The sequence below is a fragment of the Homarus americanus genome, unplaced genomic scaffold (genome assembly GCF_018991925.1).
Source record: "Homarus americanus isolate GMGI-L3 unplaced genomic scaffold, GMGI_Hamer_2.0 scaffold23578, whole genome shotgun sequence".
NCBI classification, from domain to species: domain Eukaryota; kingdom Metazoa; phylum Arthropoda; class Malacostraca; order Decapoda; family Nephropidae; genus Homarus; species Homarus americanus.
The window spans coordinates 10,075,975-10,098,871 of record NW_024733231.1 but is presented as its reverse complement, the minus strand read 5'-3'; the positions used below and the strand labels follow the sequence as shown (position 1 = coordinate 10,098,871).

The 22,897-nt window shown below is 39.6% G+C and overlaps 1 protein-coding gene across 1 annotated transcript in view; it reads left to right on the top strand.

The window, feature by feature from the left end:
• Positions 1-22,897, top strand: part of LOC121869749 (probable E3 ubiquitin-protein ligase HERC1) — a gene marked incomplete in the record, with an annotated part of 301,592 nt that overhangs the window by 3,317 nt on the left and 275,378 nt on the right. The window contains 3 exon segments of the mRNA XM_042371322.1: positions 9,302-9,479; positions 10,842-10,979; positions 16,614-16,731. Of these exon segments, the coding sequence (XP_042227256.1) occupies positions 10,903-10,979; positions 16,614-16,731 (195 nt within the window).

Below are 22,897 nucleotides of genomic sequence, written 5' to 3'. Positions count from 1 at the left end.
GTTATTGTTTCCCCTGCCTGGTATTGTTTTCCCCTGCCTAATTATTGTTTCCCCCCCTTGTTATTATTTCCCTGCCTGGTATTGTTTTTCCTCCTTGTTATTGTTTCCTGCCTGGTATTGTTTCACCTGCCTAGTATTGTTTTACCACCTGGTATTATTTCCCCTGCCTAGTATTTTCCCTGCCTAGTTATTGTTTTACCATTATTAGTTGTTTCCCTACCTGTTATTGTTTCCTGCCTAGTTTATGTCCCCTACCTGGTGTGTTTCACCTGCCTAGTTTTGTGTCCCCTGCCTGGTTGTTTTACCGTATTGTTTCCCCTGCCTGGTTTGTTTCCCCTGCCTTGTTATTGTTTCACCTGCCTGGTGTGTTCTCCTCTTGGTTATTGTTTCCCTCTCTAGTTATTGTGCCCCCTATTCCCTGCCTTGTTATTGTTTCCTCCTGCCTAGTTATTGTTTCCTCTTGCTAATTGTTTCCCTACCTAGTATTGTGTCCCTACCTGTTATTATTTCCCCTACCTGGTATTGTTTCCTCCTGCCTAGTATTGTTTCCTCACCTAGTATTGTTTCCCCTGCCTAGTATTTCCTCCTGCCTAATTATTGTTTCTACCTATTGTGTGCCCCCTGCCTAGTATTATTTCCTCCTGCCTGGTATTGTGCCTGTTATTGTTTCTCCTGCCCCTGCCTGGTGTGTTTCCTCCTTCCAGTTATTGTGTCCCCTGCCTAGTTATTTTCCCCTGCCTTGTTATTGTTTTCCCTGCCTTGTTATTGTTTCCCTGCCTTGTTATTGTTTCCCTGCCTGGTATTGTGTCCCCTGCCTTGTTATTGTTTCCCCACCCTAGTTATTGTTTCCCCTGCCTTGTTATTGTTTCCCCTACTGTTATTGTGTCCCCTGCCTTGTATTATTTCCCCACTTGTTATTGTTTCCTCCTGCTTGTTATTGTTTCCCTCCTGCCTTGTGTGTGTTTCCTCCCTATGTTATTGTTTCCCCACCTGAGTTATTGTGTCCCCTGCCTTGTTTTTGTTTCTGCCTAGTTATTGTGTTTCCCCTGCCTGGTATTGTTTCCCCTACCTATTATTGTTTCCCCTACTTGTTATTGTTTCCCTGCCTAGTTATTGTCCCCTACTTACTTTGTTGTCCCCTGCTAGTTATTGTTTCCCCTGCCCTGGTATTGCTTACCTGCCTTTATTTCCCCCTGCCTGAGTTATTGTTTCCCCTGCCTAGTTATTGTTTCCCCTGCCTAGTTATTGTTTCCCACTGCCTGATTGTTATTCCCCCTGCCTAGTTATTGTTTCCCTCTAGTTATTGTTTTCCCCTGCCTAGTTATTGTTTCCCTGCCTGTTATTGTTCCCCCTACTAGTTATTGTTTCCCCTGCCTAGTTATTGTTTCCCTGCCTGGTTATTGTTTCCCCTGCCTAGTTATTGTTCCCCTACCTAGTGTATTTCCCCTGCCTAGTTATTGTTTCCACCTGCCTAGTTATTATTTCCCTGCCTAGTTATTGTTTCCCCCTACCTAATTATTGTTTCCCCTGCCTAGTTATTTGTTTCCTGCCTTATTGTTTCCCTGCCCTGATTATTGTGTCCCCTGCCTTGTTATTGTGTGTCCCTCCTTGTTATTGTTTCCCCTGCCTAGTTATTGTTTCCCTGCCTAGTTATTGTTTCCCCTGCCTAGTTATTGTTTCCCCTGCCCTAATTATTGTTTCCCCTGCCCTGATTATTATTTCCCCTGCCTTGTTATTGTTTCCCCTTAGTTATTGTTCCCTGCCTAGTTATTGTTTCCCCTGCCTTGTTATTGTCCCCTGCTAGTTATTGTTTCCCTTGCCTTGTTATTGTGTCTCCTGCCCTAATTATTGTTTCCCCTACTTGTGTGTGTTTCCTCCTGCCTAGTTATTGTTTCCCCTCTTGTATTATTTTCCCCCTGCCTAGTTATTGTTCCCTGCCTAGTTATTGTTTCCCCTGCCTGAATTGTGTTTCCTCCTGCCTGGTTATTGTTTCCCCTTCCTAGTTATTGTGTCCCTGCCTTGTTGGCCTTCTCCTACCTGTTATTGTTTCCCCTTCCTAATTATTGTTTCCTCCTGCCTAGTTATTGTTTCCCCTACCTGATTATTGTGTCCTCCTGCCTTGTTATTGTGTCCTCCTGCCTAGTTATTGTTTCCCCTGCCTAATTATTGTTTCCCCTACCTAGTTATTATTCCTCCTACCCTAGATTATTGTTTCCCCTTCCTAGTTATTGTTTCCCCCTGCCCTAATTGTTATTTTACCTAGTTATTGTTTCCCCCTGCCTAATTATTGTTTCCCCTGCCTGGTATTGTTTCCCCTTCCTAGTTATTGTTTCCCCTGCCTAATTATTGTTTTCCTCCCTAGTTATTTTCTTTCCTAATTGTCCCTCCTTCTAGTTATTGTTTCCTCCTGCCTAGTTATTGTTTCCCTTCCTGAGTTATTGTTTCCCCTGCCTAGTATTGTTTCCTCCTGCCTAGTTATTGTTTCCCTTCTAGTTATTGTTTCCCCCTTCCTAGTTATTGTTTCCCCTGCCTTGTTATTGTTTCCTTTACAGTTATTGTGTCCCCTGCCTTGTGTGTGTCCTCCTGCTAGTTATTGTTTCCCCTTCCCTTTATTGTTTCCCCTGCCTAGTTATTGTTTCCCCTGCTGTTATTGTTTCCCTGCCTTGTTATTGTTTCCCCTGCCTAGTTATTGTTCCCCTGCCTAATTATTGTGTCCCTGCCTAGTTTGTTTCCCCTGCCTAGTTATTGTTTCCCCTACTAGTTATTGTTTCCCCCTGCCTTATTATTGTTTCCCCTGCCTGATTATTGTTTCCCCTTCCTAGTTATTGTTTCCCCTGCCTAGTTATTGTGTCCCCTGCCTTGTTATTGTTTCCCCTGCCTAGTTATTGTTTACCTGAATTATTGTTTCCCCCTTCCCTAGTTATTGTTTCTCCTGCCTAGTTATTGTTTCCCCTGCCTAGTTATTGTGTCCCCCTACCTGTTATTGTTTCCCCTGCCTAGTTGTATTGTCCCCTGCCTAGTTATTGTTTCCCCCTGCCTAGTTATTGTGTCCCCTGCCTAGTTATTGTTTCCCCTGCTTCCTAGTTATTGTTTCCCCTTCCTAGTTATTGTGTCCCCTTCCTAGTTATTGTTTCCCCCTGCCTGGTTATTGTGTCCCCTGCCCAGTTATTGTTTCCCCTGCCTAGTTATTGTGTCCCCTGCCTAGTTATTGTTTCCCCTGCCTAGTTATTGTTTCCTCCTGCCTAGTTGTGTGTCCTCCTGCCTAGTTATTGTGCCTGCCCTAGTTATTGTGTCCTCCTGCCTCTACAAGAGTAGAGTGGTACAAATAGGGTACAGTACAGTGTTTGCATAATATAGCCGTCTCACATCTTACGTTGGGGGTTTGTTCTGAAAAGGTGCGCATAGAGCCAAAAAATGCGTTTTGTCAATATTACCTTTGAAAACCTTAAATCACCCCTGAAGCACCTGTTTATAGCACATACTGTAAATACCTGTCAATAGCACATCTGGCAACTTTGCTGGTTAGTCCTACAGGCATCCCCCGGCTTCTGAGCCGGGTTACGGAAGCCTGGTTCTGAAATTTCGGCTCTTCACGGAATTTGTAAATTATGACCAATAATTTCACGTCCGTAAATCCGCCCTTATGAAATTGGGTAAATTTTAACAATTAAAAAAAATCACTATAAAATTTTATTTTTATTAAAAATAAATAAATTTCTTTGGTATGGATTTCTTGGTGTTTTGCTACCGCCAGAGAGTCACTCCATTGTTTACGGCATCCACTGTCTTGGCGCGTGTTTCGGCGCCCACCTGCGGACCCCAGTTGCTTTAACAAACATACAGTAAATACAGTGCCGGTACAGTGCATTACCCATATTCAAGATGACTGGAAAAAGAGGCCATCAAGTGGAAAGTGACACATGGTACAAAAAAAAAAGCACGAGGCATTACATTGGATATTAAACTTGACATTTTTAAGAAGGTTTGATGCTGGAAAAACTTGGCGGAATTGCAAAACATTGAGTCGCTACTTCAACAGTAGGAACAATCCATGATAATGGGGACAGAATTAGGTCAAGTGCTGAGGCTGCTTTCGAACCTTGTATTTTCATCAAAGTGATCTTAGCGATGTGTTGAGATAGCAGGCGACTCCACAAGTGTCTGGATTGAAGATCCGGGCTAAAGCACAATGTGCCACTAAACACTACTTCAGTTTGTCAAACAGGAAGCCGCCAAAGTTTATACATTTATAATGATTTACAGGAAAGGAAGGTGCATCTTCTGAGGTTTAAACCTTTTCTGGCTAGTAAGAGGCTGGTTTTGAAAGGTCTAAGAAAGAGCCTTAATTTACACAACATCAAAATGGCGGTGACTGCCAGTGCTGATACAGATTCTGCTAGCCCACGCATATCTGCTGAGCTGAAAGAAAATTATTGATGAAAGGAGATTTTACACAGAACAAATTGTACAATGTTGATGAAACTGGGCTTTTCTGAAAAGCGCGTATATGCTAGAACTTTTATTTCCACTGAAGAAAAATCAGCACCAGGCTTTAAAAGCATCCAAGATCGTTTAACACTTCTTCTGGGAGGAAATGCTTCAGGTGACATGAAATTAAAACCCTATTTGTGTATCACTCAGAAAATCCAGGAATACTCAAGGGAGCTATGCAAGTCTAATCTACCTGTGGTTTGGCATTCCAATAAGCTTGGATAACCATGACCCTTTTTCCAAGAACCCCAGTTCACTAACTATTTTTTGCCCTGCTGTAAAGAAAGATATAATGTGGGCGTAACACTATCTAATAAAGCATTGCTCCTCTTAGACAATACTTGACCACCTAGGCAGAGAATTTTAAATGATCTTTTCTGATAATGTGAGAGTGCGGAGTACATCTGAAACGCTTGCTGCAGCCAATGGATCAAAGGTGTGATATAGCTAACTTTAAGGCATATTATCTTAGGGAAAACTTTTTTGCAGCTCATAAAAGCAATTGATGGGAGGATAAACCTACAATTAAGGACTTCTGGAAAAAAGTTCAACATCTTGGATGCTGTGGATAATATAGCGAGTCAGGGGATGAGTGAAACCTCAGCTATGAATGGAAAACATGGCCAGAGTGTGTCCATGATTTCACGGTTTTTAGCAAGCTGAAGAGTCTACAGCAAGTTCAACAAGACATTTGTGACGCTTGCAAACAATCATGAACTTTGAAGAATCATAGAAAATGATGTGGTTGAGTTGTTAGAGTCCATAGAGAAGATTTGACTAATGAAGATCTGATGATGCTGGAACAAGAGCTGACTGCAGGACATAAGAAGAGATATAGAATCTCCACCCACCCCACTTCAATTTGACAACAAGAGGATATGTCTAAGCGTTTGCACTAATAGAGGAGGAAGGTCTGCAAATCTTTGCTGATACTTGACTAACCGTGAAAGGAACATCAAGATTGCAGGCAGTTAACAATGCTCTCCAGTTCCTACACTGAGCTGTACAAAGGAGAAGGTAAGCCGTAAACATCAAGCAACTTTGGATGAGTTATTCATCCTCAGAGAAAAGCAGAAAGCAGATGATGAAGCAGATGATGATTTAGGGCAGGGCAGAAGAAATAGTGCCTCTCCCTCCCAATAACTCTTTGCACCACCTATCCTCACGCGGCAGTCAACATCTTTTGTGGTAGAGTACAGTACAATATTTTATTTATTTCAACTGTATTTCTCTTCATATTACATGTATATGATGAATTATTTAAATGTACTGTATTGTATGTGTTTATAAATGTTTATTTTCATTCATAAAAGTTAGCGAATTACGTTTTTGGGGCCTAAAGAAATTCCGTAGGAACACATCTCGGATTTTATAATGGAAGTCAATGGTAAAATAGGTTTTTTGCGTTACGGAATTTCGCGATATGGTCAATTTTCCAGGGACGGAACCCTTCCATAACGCGGGTGATGCCTGTATTTCAGTTTAAATGTGCACCACACACAATATGTGGCCCCAAAAATATAAAATAATTATCATAAGGTCAAAAACATAAAGTGAATTAATCATTGTGTGTAGAAGCAAGTGGTGAGTGTAGGAGGAAAGGCTACAGCTTGTGTGTCCTCACTCACTGTTGCTGACGGGACAGGGAGCCATTTGTTTTAGAGACAGTAATTTCTTATACCTATATTCTATATATGTGTGTGATCACCCTCAAGTCAACTCCACGCTTTGTTAATAACAAATCGGAGTTGACTTGAGGGTAGATGCTTATATTATTAAATTGTGTTGTCTTGTGTATGATTATTTGTGTCCAAAGGGCACATAAAGGGAATATACATTTCTTTGCACACAAATAAAAATCCCCCAGTTAGCAAATTTTATTGGCAGAGTTGGCTATTCTTGGCCATTTTGAGAACCTAACCCTCGCAAATTTTTAGGGCATGCTTTTAATTTCTTTATTTGTAAGCCACATTAGACTATTGTAATGATTTTTTGATAACTTCTATAATTTCATTAAAAGCAACAATAAACACGGCTGCTAGGCTGGTGAGTCGGAGACGTAGTTATTGCCCACCACCAACACATACACACCCATGCTCTTCATTTTTATTATTTTATAGTCATATACAGTATTATATTTTCTTTGTTTCTAAGCCACATCATTTAGATAGAGTAGAATAATTGTTAAAGAAGTCCGTTTTTCTGAGAGCCGTTTCAGGAGTCAGCTGGCTGACATGCCAGTCAGCTGTGGCCTGTGAGATATGTTAATGCATATTGCTGTTGTTACATACAGGTAAACCTCGAGATACGATGGGGTGAGGTTGCTGAAAAACTCATCATTAATTGAATTATCATAGATAGGGACCATTATAACATGAGGTTCAATAGGATATGTTCCCAGCCAGTCCTCAAACACACATGTATCACTGACAAAACAATTCCTACAATACTGTACAGCTGAACCCCGACTTACGACCTCCGGGACTACAACCGCCAGTTGTGACCTTTTTTCCCCCTCCCCAAATGACAGCATTTTTCTATCCGAAAGCGTTTCCAGTTAATGTAGTCTCCATGTATAATTAAGAAATTATGGGGGCCCCATATTGCATTCAGCTGACTACATTAAAAGTAAGTGCTCAGTCACACTGTATCCATTCCTCATTATTTATTACTTTCACTGTACTGTATTTCATTGTAGATTTTTATAATTATAATTTTTTTTTATTTTTTATCTGTTGGATTTACGACCATTCGGACTTACGACCTGGATTTGGGTCCCTAACCCCGTCGTAAGTCGGGGTCTAGCTGTACTGCTATCAGAACAAAACACACTCACTACATCATGAAGAATAAGTCTGGTCATCATCACATGTCCCTTTTGAGGCTAAGGGGACTTTGTAGGTGAAGTAGAGATGTCACTCAGCACCCACACAGCCTCTGGGTGGTCTCGTGCTGCTTCATAATGTTAAGGTTCACCTCAGAGACATGGTTGTCTAGGGTGCCTTGGTCTTCCCAGACATTTTCATACTTACACTGCTCACTTCACAGTCACTAAAACAGAGCAAATGGTTATAACAAAAAACAGTCATAGTGGCTGACATTACTCACACTTTCACAACAACAGAGTCGACATATCTTCAAATCACGAAAAACAACAGAAAATATCACTTCACAGTCACCACAACACAGTTCAATCTAAATGTTAGTTCTGTCCTTTCACTCACTATTAGAAAAAACAGTCATGATAAATAAAATGTACGAAATTGGCCAATAATCGTGGAGCAGTGTGATGGCGGGTTTATGATCAACCAAGAAACAAACACAGGGCTGTAGTGTTGGCTCATGGGTTGGCTTACAAGTGAAGGTGAAAGTGTGGTGCATAGGGTTAAATATTGTATACTGTACAGTGACCCCTCGGTTAACGAACTCAATCCGTTCCAGAAGGTCGTTCGTTAACGAAAAGTTCGTTAACCGAAACCATTGTTTCAATGGGTTTTTGGGTAATTGGTTCCAGCTCACCGAAAATTTCCTAAATTCAACAAAAATGGTAGAAAAGTTCACTTACTTTAAGGTGTGTATGTAGAATCCTGGATGATGATGATGATGATGATGGGAATTACAATGGGGGTGGAGGAGAAGGAAGAAGAGAAGGCATTGGGGTGGAAGAGAAGTCACCCCATGGCACCATTTCACCCATAAAATATTAGTTCTCTTGGTGTATTTCAAGATTATTTTCTTTAATCAACACTGTACTGCATTATATATTGTCAATATGTAAAATATATTTCAAAATGACCAATAATTTGCTTGGAAACACAGAAAAAAGAGCATTTAGTTGAAGAGAGTCTCAAGCAAGATGTTACCTCCAGTGAAAACAAGAGACTAACGCCTGTTTGCTGTGTTAAGAGGCTGGATGCTCTTTAAACTAGTCACTTTACCTTCAATTATGTTCAATAATTGTTAAAATGACTAAAAAATTGAATATTAAACTTTTAATATTATTGAATAGTATAAACTTCTTGATATTTACTAAAATAGTTAGGAATTTAAGCCCTAGAACCGATTAATGTATTGGCGGACTGATACTAAAGCTGGTTGCCCGGCCAGTGCAAGCGAAACATGTTGAGGTCGGTTCGTAGAAATTCATACTTGAATTTTGTTCGATTAACGAATTGAAGATCCTTATGGAAGGCAGTTCGTTAACCGAAATTTCGTTAACCGAGGCGTTCGTTAAACGAGGGGTCACTGTATGAAACATCAATACACTGTGCTACGTTTATTAACATTAATAATGCCATATGATTTGTATTGGTATTCACATTCAGAGGAAATGTTCAAGTTCCGCCCCTCTTGCTCAATGCAGGGCTCAGCTCAGCCCGTCACACTAGTGAATGTTGCACACGTTCAAAGACCCCAGGGGTGTTGCGACTGTTTGTCACACTGTCCTGTAGGCGCCACAATTCCTTACGGTTTGTGAACCTCTGTGACATACACCTTGCTTTTTATGTGACCCCACGGGTAGAAATCAAGGGGATTTATGTCAGGTAACTGTAGGTTTCATCACATTACAGTACTACTAAACTTGTCTTGTGCTGTAACTCCAAAACTATTGAAAGTTGACAATTTGGTCATTTAGTAATTTATCTTTATTTATGTCTCATGAATACACCCCCTGAATTAAGAACTGTATTTACAGAACACCCTGCACACTGTAGAGATAAGTTTTATTGAAAAGGAAAGGTGTGGTTATTAATAAAGTAGCGTATATACTGTTGAGATGTATTAATGATATATATTTTTTGTGTTGCAGCATGGAACAGAGGATGATGGAGGGTGGGGTGGTGGGCAGTGATCCACCTGTGGCACCACCAACAGTCAAACTTGGGTGGAGAGAGCACCTCACGTCATCATGGCTTGCCGAGGACTGCCAAGCTATAGCCTTCAGTGACTCCACACTTGTCCTCTACGACAGACTCCTGGAGAACAAGGTACAGTAAATACTGTATAAAGAGGATGTTTTTGTCACATACTCTACATGTACTGTACAGTACTGTACTGTGTACATGTACCAGCTAATTTAAACAGTCACTATAATGGATGCAGCTAGTGTACACCCAAGGTTCACAGTACTGTACTGTACACCCAAGGTTCACAGTACTGTATTGTACACCCAAGGTTCACAGTATTGTACTGTACACCCAAGGTTCACAGTACTGTACTGTAAACCCAAGGTTCACAGTGCTGTACACCCAGGTTCACAGTACTGTACTGTACACCCAAGGTTCACAGTACTGTACACTCAAGGTTCACAGTACTGTACTGTACACCCAAGGTTCACAGTACTGTACTGTACACAAGGTTCGTAGCATTGCACTGTACACCCAAGGTCCACAGTACTGTACTGTACACCCAAGGTTCATAGTACTGCACTGTACACCCAAGGTTCACAGGCACTGCACTGTACACCCAAGGTTCACAGTACTGTATACCCAAGGTTCACAGTACTGTACACTACAAGGTTCACAGTACTGTACCAAGGTTCACAGTACTGTACACCTGTTCATAGCACTGCACTGCACCAAGGTTCACAGTACTGTACACCCAAGGTTCACAGTACTGTACTGTACACCCAAGGTTCACAGTACTTCCCATCACAGTACTGTACTGTACACCCAAGTGTTCACGGTACTGTACTGTACACCCAGGTTCACGGTACTATGCACCCATGTTCACAGTGCATTGCATGCACAAGGTTCACAGTACTGCACTGTACACCACAAGTTCACAGTACTGTACTGTACACTCAGGTTCACAGTGCATTGTATTGTACACCCAAGGTTCACAGTACTGTACTGTACACTAGGTTCACAGTACTGTACTGTACACCCAAGGTTCACAGTACTGTACTGTACAAGGTTCACAGTACTGTACTGTACACCCAAGGTTCACAGTACTGTACTGTACACCCAAGGTTCACAGTACTGTACTGTACACCCAAGGTTCACAGTACTGTACTGTACACCCAAGGTTCACAGTACTGTACTGTGTACACCCAAGGTTCACAGTACTGTACTGTACACCCAAGGTTCAGATATACTGTATACAGTACTGTAAAGTAAATTTTGGTACAGTTTACAGTATAGAGGTTGAGTATGAAAGTGTAATACTGTATCCAGGACCTGAGAGGAACTATGATGGCAACATGACCTTATGTGTTAATTTTTATTTAATCTTTTGATATTAAGTTACTGTCAAAAAAGCTGTTGAAATGCAGGCAGTCTGTACAGTATTATTTATACTTTTTACAAAATCTTTGTAAAAATTTTTTTTTTACTTTATCCTTCCTGTAGGAGGTGGTTGTGGTGGCAGGTCCTGGCTGTGTGATGCGTGGGGGCCCACAGTTTGCAGACTATGAACCAGAGCCTCCTTCACCTGAACCAACTTAGTCATGTCAATGCTCTCCTGGCTTCACAGGCAGCTCTTGCTCGGTAAGTTGAGTGTTGGTGTTGGCTTCACAGGCAGATCATTGTCAGTAAGTAGTGTGTTACATCTGAGTAACAAGTGGTCGGTAGTTCAAGTGTTTACTATGTATCTGTTGGTTGCCTTCTCAGCAGTGATGAAAGCTTTCCGTAAAGCTGTTGCTGAAACTGTTACTGAACCTGAAGTTGATGTTGAAGTTGCTTATGATGCTGAATTTGATGGTGTAGCTAAAGTTGATGGTTTAGGCCTTCAAATAATAAAGCTGTCGAAAGAACCTCGCACAGCTTCTTCTTTTCTCATTATGCATCTTTATGTAGCGGTCATTTGTGTTTATTTCAATTTTATTGCTTTGTTCTGTTAATGGATCCACTTCAGAAAATATGTTCATTTCTTGCTCCATATAATAGCCACAGACCTCTCACCTTTTTCATATCGTTTTAACACATCTAGTTTCTTGGCTAAGCTTATACAGGTACTCTTTATTAGCTTTTGAAACAACACTACCATCACTTGCTCTCTTACTCATGTTGAAGAGGGATGCAAAAATACTGTAAGAAACCTGAGAAAGTTTTTCTCCTGTTCCTGTTCAGATGCGTGAAAACAAATGGACGTAAGCTCCAACTGTTGTTTACTGCCGATGCGCATTACCACTCATTAGCAAGGCAGTTTATTAGCACAAAGCTCTTCTTTTGTTTTACAGTATATATTTTTTTTATAATACATGTGAGGTTAGTTATTATTTTCAGTACTGTATATGAAAATGTAATTTTATTTATTTTTATTATATTTTGGTCTTAAATCTGAATGAATTAAGGACATAAATTGAATTGGGTCCTAAATTAACTAGGATCTTAAATGAAAAAGTTGTTGGTTGAACCATTGTTATCAGAGGCTTTACTATACTACACTCCTCGCCATTGCATTATGCGCAGGGTCCTGTCGGACATACAGTACATTACAGTACAGTGCAATACAATACAGTACAATTACAATAGAGTACAATACAGTACTTTATAGTACAGTACAGTAGTAGAGTACAGCACAGTACATAGTATAGTACAGTGCAATACATGACAAAACAGTAAAATACAGTAAAGTATAGTACAGGTTGTAACTCTCTAGTCCGGCATTTTGTGGTCTGGAAACTCCCGTGGTCCGGAACGATTTTAGTTTGTCCAATAGGTAGATACAGTAGGCTCTCGCCAATAACGACTTCCACAATAACGTTTTCGACAATAACGGTAAGTTACAATGAATACCCATTTTCGATAATAACGTCTGGATTCTCTTGAATAATGGAGTTTTTTGGGAAGCGTTCGGCGCATCAATGATAGCGTTTGTTTGCCGCCGTGTTGATGGCGTAGTTGTCGCTCCGGCTACTCTCACACACGCTCTGGAATGGCCGCTGCGCCCACGTGTGAGATTTTAGCTTCTATAACCAGTGGTTGTTAGGGCCGGTGATCAATAATGGCTTCCGCATTTTTGCCTGTGGGGGTTAGGGGAGGTGTTGGAGGGAGTGATTTGCCGCCTGAACGCCCGGGAACTTTTAAAGTGAATGAGAAGAAAGATCCCAAAGTTAAGAGTCAAAGCCACAAGAAGCATGCCTACTCGGTCAAGGATAAAGAACTGATTGTTGTGCTCATTGAAAGTGGTGCACGGAACATTGATATTGTGAGGAAATTGAACTGTCCTGAGTCTACAGTGTGAAATATTAAGAGGAACTTAGAGAGACCAGAAGAGTATTGCGCTGGCTAAAATATTTCGGTAGTGATGGAAATCGCGAGCTATGAATGATAAAGGTGATAGAAACAGGTTGTTAGTGATAACAGAGCATTTTCTTGTGAAATGGTTAGCTTGTAGAATGAAAGACAGTGCAAGTGTTAGCAGCCCTCAGATACGGAACAATCATCACACCAAGCACCTCAAAAACTAAGTGTTATATTACTCAAACTCTTTATTGTGGTGATTGAATAACAATTCTTTTTATTTCAGCGAACAAAAAGTGTTAGGAGGGCTTCTAAGCGGGAAAAACTGGGTGAAATTCTTGGGGCGGCAGCACCAATAAATCCTTTTTACAGTTAAAGTCAGAAACGGACCACCTGAGAATCCGGACTTTTCAAAAACTATTTTTTTTTTTTTTAGCGGGCTTTTGTGTGTATGTGCGCGTCGTCAAGCGCCACAGCTGCACAGCGACAACAAGCGACCACGTGGTCACCACTTTAAAATGAGCAATCAAACTGTGACAACATACCGTATATACTCATCTATAACCCCCCTCGTTTATCAGTCGACCCTGATTTTTTGACCAATAAATCGTTAATTTATGATATTTCTATTTTATAGTTCGACCCACGTTTTGAGGTAATGGAACAACAAAACCTTCAGTAAAAACGCTCTACTTCCTATAAACTGAGGCTCGCCGTGCATGAAACATGAGTGCCGAAGGCAAATTGTTTACCATTTATTATTACTACACTTTACACTGAAACGTGGGTAGTTTCAACAAAAATATTGTATATTTCCTTTCAAGTATTTATTCAAGTCAGTTAGGTGGGAATATTATTGAAATACAACAGTTTTTTAACTAAACCATTCGAAAAGCGATTACGGTAACATCTTTTTAACGAAAGAAAGCGAAAGTCATTGTTTTCGTCACGATTTTATCCCACTTTCCTCTGTAATACGTACGTAATTTCAGGAAAAATATTACATTTCCGTGAATGTATTATATCAAGCACAGTATGAATAGAATATCATTGTAATATAACAGAATTTTAACCGAAAACTATTAAAAAAACGAGTAACATCTCAAGAACATCGGAAGCTTAGGTAAAGTCTTTTGTTTTTGTCATGTATTTTATCCTATTTTACATTAAAATACATCACGTTTCCGCAAAACTGCTATTTATTTCCGAGAATATATTCATTCAGGAGCAGTTTAGGTAAAATATACGTGTGATGTTATAGTTTTTTAACTGAAAACGATTCGAAAAACACGTACCCTCTAGCCCTGTTCAAGGAGAGGACTGGGAGGAGCTGTTTGGTGCTGCACGAAGACAAGGAAAATGATTTTGATGGATTTTAATGAAAATATTCAGAAATATGGTATCGTAGTATTTATTCAAGTCAATTAAGATAGAATTCACTTGTGAGGCAACAGTTTTTGAACTGAAAACCATTCGAAAAGCGATTACGGTAACATCTTTTGAGCGAAAGAATGCGAAAGTCATAGTTTTCGTCACGATTTTATCCCACTTTCCACTGTAATACGTACGTTCAGCAAAAATATTACATTTCCGTGAATGCATTATATCAAGCACAGTATGAATAGAATACCATTGTAATATAACAATATTTTGAGTCCTACTCTTTCCATTTACAGAGTACTGTACAAGCCCATAATAATGGCTCCTAAAGTAGATAAACTTCGTTGTGTGAAGAGGAAGAACACGTTGAAATTGAGGGACAAACTTGAAATAATTAAGAAACTAGAACGTGGTGTGAGCAATAATGTTCTAATGGAAACATACGACATTGGAAAGTCTACAATTTATGATATATAAAAGGCAAAGAAAAAAATTCTAGAATTCACAGCTTTTTCATTAAAACTGCTCGTTTTGATAAATGAAGAATGCTATATTTGCTAATGAATAAACTATCAAAATGTACCTGTTCATCTCTTCTTTATTCTTCCTTAAATTTGAATTTTAAAAGTACTGCCTGAGAATCCGGAAAATCCGAAAATCCGGACCGACCCAATCCCCAAACAGTCCGGATTTTTGGACTTTTACTGTACATGTATTTTAATGTCACACAAATAACGTTTTCGCTAATAACGGCGTTTTTCAGGCACCTATTGAACGTCATTGGCGAGAGCCTACTGTAGGCAGCTTTTTTTTTTTTTTACTTATCTGAATTATTATTATTATTACAGGAGTATTAAAATTTTGCCCCTCAGGCACCAATGTGGGTCAGTGACCTATGCCCGGGTGGGCTAATCCCCTTAAAAAAAAAAAGCAACAAAGCCGCGGGAAATTAAGGTTTGTTTACATCTGGCAGTTCGGCTGCTCTCTCTCTCTCCTCTCTCTCTCTCTCTCTCTCTCTCAATTAATCCCATATGTTATGTTGTTCACTTTACGCGTTTCTCACTTTACGCGGGCCGCCGTGGGTTCAATTAACCGCGTAAAGTGAGGGTTCACTGTACAATACATTACAATGCAGTACAGTACATTACAGGACAATACAGTATATTACAGCACAATACAGTACAGTACTCTACAGTACAGTACAGTACAGGACAATACAGTATAGTACAATACAGTACAGTAGTGGTAGTCCGAGTTCATATTAATAATTGAATAGTACCATACAGTACATTACTGTACCATACAGTAAACTACAGAACTATACAGTAGAGTACAGTACTATACAGTACAGTAAAGTACTATACAGTACAGTACAGTACAATACTATACAGTACAGTACCATACAGTACAGTACCATACAGTACAGTACAGTACAGTACTATACAGTACAGTAGTGGTAGTCAGTGTTCATAATAATAATTGAACAGTACCATACAGTACTATACAGTACAGTACAGTAGTGGTAGTCAGTGTTCATAATAATAATTGAACAGTACCTTACAGTACTATACAGTACAGTACAGTACAGTAGTTTTAACCGCTCATAGGAGCGATATTGGTTTGTGCAGGACAATAAGACCCTTGTCGTTGACGCGATGAGTATAATTTGGTCAAAACCTGTTGAATATAACTCACATATAACAACTGCTGGTATATCAGGACACACAGTTTGAATAGTACGATCAATATACAGTATATAACCTATTAACCTCTTAAATATAACTCACATGTTACAACTGTTGATACATCAGGAGACATTTGTATAATATGATCAATATACAGTACATAAATGTACTTATTAAAGTTATTTAGAGTTTTTTAGAGGATTTAATAGTTCACAATCACACTCATGTTTGGGGGTCTAGGGTTTGACCAATGAGAACGAATATAATATCTTCCTGGTAGTTGTTGGCAGGAATGAAAATTCTAGATGCTATCTCTATGATAGAAGGCGAGACTCTGCCTCTCAGGCAGTCGTACAGCCACTACCATCTCCATCTCGCTTAGTAAGCTATTATGAGCAGTAAACAGTTTCTTTGCTCAACATGTGGCCGGCGCGTAGTGATAACAGTAGTGGTAGTCAATATTCATAATTGAACAGTACAGTATAGTACTATACAGTACAGTAGTGGTAGTCTGTGTTCATAATAATAATTGAACAGTACAGTACAGTACTATACAGTACAATAGTGGTAGTCTGTGTTCATAATAATAATAGAACAGTACCATACAGTACAGTAGTGACTTCCCATGTTCCTCAGCGTGTCTTGCAACACCATGACCCTAGTCCTCGGATGTAAGGTTCAAGTAAACAGACTATACCCTGGCTACACCTGTCACTCTACATGAGAGAGAACTTTGTGTTTTTACATTAAAAATTAATTTCATGTTTAAATTTGTGTTTGAAGAAAGCAATATTGTAGATACTCTACTACGTATATTTCATAATGATTTCTTTCATTTGTGATACTATAGAGTACTGTACGTCTTTTGTAGCTCCACCGCTGCACAACCGAGGTTCTCTGCACTACTACACAAGAGACTGATCGTGCTGCAGAGAATATACCATGCATTGTCTCACAGCTTCCACCAGGGTGCACGGGAGAGAGATCGGGTAAGTTGTTCCTACACTACAGTAAGTCCTCGTTTAACTTTGCCCCCGACAACGTTGTTTCGTTATAACGTCGCTACTCTTTAGATACCCATAATTCGGACAACGTCGACACGGGCTACTTTTTACGGCACATCACCCTCTCTCATCTTGGCGCGCTACGCTCTCTTGCAGAGCATCACGGCGTCCCCAAGCATCCCCAGTCTTTGTTAGGCATTCACGGCGTTTGTGTGTGTTTAAGTGTTTTTGCTTTAAATACTGTTCTGTAACCATTCAAAATGGCTTACCAGCGCCCATCAAGTGTTAGTGTTGTGAAGAAGCAATGCAAGACCATTAGCCTTGCTACAAAAATGGAGGGTTTAAACCTCCAGGTCTCAGTGACTCACCACCCTCCTCCTCTCCACTACCCACCACACACTCGCTCCACCTCCGCCCATCAGTGAGTACAATACAAAATGATTTAGTTTATTTATCTTTTAGGATGTATAATATACAGGTATACTATTTTCTATAAAAAATTCCATTGAATTTATGGACAGTATATGAAATGTATTTTATGGGGCAAAGAGGCTGGGGAACGTAACTCCCATATTTTATCTATTTCTTATGGGGAAAATTGATTCCGCTAATGTTGTTTCCGTTAATGTTGTGTTTTTCAGAAACGGAACCACGACGTTAAGTGAGGACTTAATGAAATTTACCATATACTGACGCCTGGTGGATGAGTCAAGCGGCTGATGGGCGCACAAAAAACTAGTTCGCTGTACTGCATATATTATCAATGTTAACTAAATTTTAATATAAAAAATGAAAAAAATATTAAAGAGCACAACTATCTTGATATTTACTCCACTGGAAATGAATGTAAACATAGAACAGGATACTGAATTAGCAGACTAGCCCATCAGCTGATGCTCACAACAAAACGTGTTTGTCGTATGGATTTTGTTTATCAAAGTTTTGTTCGTTAACCGAATTGAAGATCCTTATGGGAGGTAATTCGTCAACCGAAATTTTGTTAATCGTACCGTTTGTTAACCGAGGGACCACTGTATATTCACACACTGTACTCAGATAGAACTTTAGTGGTGTTACTATAATATGTGGTCTACCAGGATATTTACACTAGCGTCCATTAACCTAACTTAACCTAACCTAGGTTATGGATGCCATAGTGTTAATACCCTAACCTAACTTAACTGAATATGATATAATCTGACCCAACCTGATGTGACCTGTCTTGACACTACATTGTACAGTACAGTGTAAATATCCCTGTAGACCAACTCCAGCACTACTTTATTATACAGTCGACCCTCGTTAATTCGGACTAATAGGGGGGGAAGGGTGTCCGTTTTAGCCGATTGTCCGAATTAACCAATTTAGGGGTTAATATTGTATTATACAGTGACCCCTCGGTTAACGAACTCAATCCGTTCCAGAAGGTCGTTCGTTAAACGAAAAGTTCGTTAACCGAAACCTTTGTTTCAATGGGTTTTTGGGTAATTGGTTCCAGCTCACCGAAAATTTCCTAAATTCAACAAAAATGGTAGAAAAGTTCACTTACTTTGAGGTGTGTTTGTAGAAGGCTCCTGGATGATGATGATGATGGGATTTAGAATGGGGGTGGAGGAGAAGGAAGAAGAGAAGGCATTGGGGTGGAAGAGAAGTCACCCCATGGCGCCATTTCACCCATAAAATTTAAGCTCTCTTGGTGTAATTCAAGATTATTTTCTTTAAATCAACACTGCACTGCATTATATATTGTCAATATGTAAAATATATTTCAAAATGACCAATAATTGGCTTGGAAACACAGAAAAAAAGTGTTTAGTTGAAGAGAGTCTCAAGCAAGATGTTACCTCCAGTGAAAACAGAGAGAGACTAACGCCTGTTTGCTGTGTTAAGAGGCTGGATGCCTCGCATTAAACTAGTCACTTTACCTTCAATTATGTTCAATAATCGTTAAAATGACTAAGAAATTGAATATTAAACTTTTAAAATTATTGAATAGTATAAACTTCTTGATATTTACTAAAATAGTAAGGAATTTAAGCCCTAGAACCGATTAATGTATTGGCGGACTGATACTAAAGCTGGTTGCCCGGTCAGTGCAAGCGAAAACATGTTGAGGTCGGTTCGTAAGAAATTCGTTAACCGAATTTTTGTTCGTTAACCGAATTGAAGATCCTTATGGAAGGCAGTTCGTTAACCGAAATTTCGTTAACCGAGGCGTTCGTTAAACGAGGGGTCACTGTATTTCAGTCATTGTTTTCGTCACGATTTTATCCCACTTTCCACTGTAATACGTACGTCATTTCAGCAAAAATATTACATTTCCGTGAATGCATTATATCAAGCACAGTATGAATAGAATATCATTGTAATATAACAGTATTTTAACCAAAAACTATTAAAAAAACGAGTAACTTCTCTTGAACATCGGAAGGTTAGGTAAAATCTTTTGTTTTCGTCATGTATTTTATCCTATTTTACATTAAAATACATCGTTTCAGCAAAACTACTATTTATTTCCGGGAATATATTCATTCAGGCACAGTTAAGGTAAAATATACATGTGATGTAACAGTTTTTTAACTGAAAACAATTCGAAAAACACGTGTACCGTCTAGCTGATACTCAACAGCTGGTGGTGCGTGATGCGTCATACGTCGTTGTAAACAATAGGAGGTTGAAGTTGATTACCGGGTATTATATTAAGTGTGAAATATCAAAAAGGTTTTTATTACCGGTATTTTTGGTAGATCAATGAGAACTGTGATACCGTATATGATATGATAAGTTAGCCTGTGCTTAGAACTTCAAAATAGACTACTGAAAACACGTTGTAAGGTAATTTAGCCTATTGTAAGTTGGTGAGCTTCATTTGCTGAAGGAACTGCACAACTTTTCTTTGCTAATTGGTACATGTTTTACATTTCCATTGTTTACTGGCAGTAATGGTAAATATTTTTCATGTCTGAAGCTAAAAGTTGCATCCCCCCCCCCCCTCACTAGTGGTGGAGATGTTACATTTAACCAAAAAGACGCTGGTGTTTTATCCCAGCAGTGGGTGGACCAGCATTTTAGCTTAAGGTCCACGTAGGTAATATTCCTACAAATCTAAAAAAAAAGAAAAGAAAAAGTTTGTTCAGATTTTGTCCGAATTATCCGAAATCTGGATTAAAGGGGTCCGAATTAACGAGGGTCGACTGTAGTCTCATCTCCAACAGCTCAATGAATATATATCGATATCTTTGTGTTTCATGAGTGGCATCACTGATAGTAACTTGTCGTCCAGTAAGGGTGGGGCTGACTTTGCACCATCCACCTGGACTATAACACAAACTTCGGTCTAGGACTGTACCTGTATCACTGAGCATAAAGCTAATCGTTTATGATGACCTGCTGGCGTGTGGAGGTCGAGTCATTCATAATTGTTGGGATGACCGTTTCTGACGAGAAAGATATTTAGGTAAATTACTATATAAAGATATGTACATACATTCATTATTTCAAACATAAGTACGTAGGCAGTTTATCAGAAGTATTATAAGTTGGGTATGCTATAAGGAATGGATTCTACTACGAATATTCCAATAACGAACAGATTTACCTATAAAATTGAGAATGCTATAACGAACTCAACCCCTACAATGAACGCGGATGAATACGGGACTATTTCGTCTGGCGCATGAATATTGTTGTACCGCGGCTCACAAAAAGAGCATCAGGTGCCATCTTTGACTCATTGTGTAGCCAGTGCACCACTGAACTTGTTGAAATTTCGTCTTTTGATGTGGAAATTCGTCTTATTTGTATAACTATTTTGTTATACAAGTGTACAAATGTAACAATGAATCGTCCAAAGCGAGTGAGAAAGCTCATAACCCTTGAAACTAAGAAAGAAATCATAAAGAAACGTGAGAATGGAACAAGCATTGCGAAACTTAGTGATGAATATGGGATGGCTAAATCGACTATATATACGATTTTGAAGAATACAGTGGAGTTGAAAACTGTGCAAGTGGCTAAGGGAATCTAGACTTAGCAAAGCAAGGTGTAATGTGATTGAAGAGTGGAAAATTTACTCTTAGTGTGGATAAAGGAGAAAGAAATGGCAGGTGATAGCATTAGTGAAGCTATAATTTGTGAGAAGGCCAGACAATTGTTTGAGGACCTTAAAGCCAAGACTACCAGTGGAAGTGATAGTGCTGTGCCTTTGTTTAGGGGTACCAAGGGGTGGTTTACTGGTTTCAAAAGAAGAAATAAGTTACACAGTGTTGTGAGACATGATGAAGCTGCTAGTGCAGATAAGGAAGCCATGACATTTTTTTAAATGTGATTAAAGAGGGAGGCTTTGTTTCTCAGCAGGTATTTAACTGACGAAACTGGACTTTTTTGGAAAAAATGCCTCGCCGTACATACATTACAAGGGAGGAAACTTCTGTCCCTGGCCATAAGCCGATGAAAGACAGGCTTACCCTCCTTCTTTGTGCTAATGCTTCTGGTGACTGCAAGATAAAACCACTCCTTGTGTACCATGCAGAAAACCCCAGAGCTTTCAAAAACATTAGGAAGAACCGCCTTGGTGTTATGTGGCGGTCAAACCCAAAGGCTTGGGTGACCAGGAATTTATTCTCTGAGTGGGTGACTGAGGTGTTTGGACCCAGTGTTCGGGAATACCTCAGGGAGAATAATCTTCCACTGAAAGCTCTATTGGTGATGGACAATGCACCAGCCCACCCTCCTAATTTGATGGTTGAATTGCCAGAGGAGTTCCACTTCATCACTGTGCACTTCTTGCCACCCAACACAACACCTCTCATCCAGCCCATGGATCAACAGGTAATTTCTAACTTTAAGAAGCTGTACACAAAGGCACTGTTTACAAAATGTGTTGTGTCCACTTCTTCCAGTGATGTTAGCTTGAAGGAATTTTGAAAGAGTCACTTCAATATAGCAGATACTGTTTTTTTAATTACCTCAGCCTGGAAAGAGGTTACTGTGAGGTGTCTTTGTGCTGCTTGGAGGCCATTGTGGCCTGAATGTGTGCTTCAAAGAGACTTTGAAGGCTTTGAAGAGTTAGAGGAAGAGGCTGTTGTACATGAAATTGTGTGTCTGGGCAATTCCATGGGCCTGGAAGTGGATGATGATGATGATGATGATGTTGAGGAGTTGGTGGATGAGCACAGGAAGGAGCTGTCCACTGAGGAGCTGCTTGAGCTTCATACTGAAGATACAGACACACTGAAGCGGAGCTTAGCTTCTGAGGAGTCAGGGGAGGATGAGGACAAGGAGGAAAGCCGCATCATTCCAGCCAAAGATCTCGAGGATGTTTTCTGGTGCTGGAGCAAACTGTCTAAGCTTGTGGAGGATTATCATCCTGATGTTGGTGCTGTGGAAAAGGGCATCAGTATTTTTAATGACACTGTGATGAACTAATTTTGGAAGGTCCAGAAATCAAGGTTGAAGCAGCCAACCCTGGATTCCTTTTTTAAAAATGTAGCAAAAGACCCTACAGATAAAGTGCCTGTGAGACAGTCACCAAAGAGGGCTAGGAAGGATGACTCCTCTCCATAATTCTTTCCTCCCCCCTCCTCCTCTGCCTCCTGTCCTGCATGCTGAACAACACTAAGGTAAGATAAAGTACTGTATTTTTTACATTTTCCACAGAAATTTTTCAGTGTTAAGTGGTTGTATTTCGGGGCCTGGAACGGATTAATCCTATAACGAATGAATGCTATAACGAACGAGGTTCTAGAACCAATTAGATTCGTTATAGCATTACATGAATTAACTGTTAAACTCTGGTAGCAAATTCACTCTTGCGGAGGACAACTTCATATTTCCTGCATATGCTGACGGTCGTGTAAATATTTCAATGTTATTTTAATCTTTAAAATGTTAGTTTTTGCATACTGTATTAGTACTGATACGTTATTTGTCATAGTATGCCTTATTGTGGTAAAAATAAGAAAGTAAGATCTTGTATTTCGCGAGTAATATAGACTGGAAAAATAGCGCCAAATTCAAATTCGCCAAATGCAAATACATAAACTAATGGGAAAAATAACAATATAGTAGACTGACCACTCTACATCAACCTCTGAGTTTCCCATTAATTACCTCCAAATGATACAAATTGTGCCTTTATTGACCTGATTGT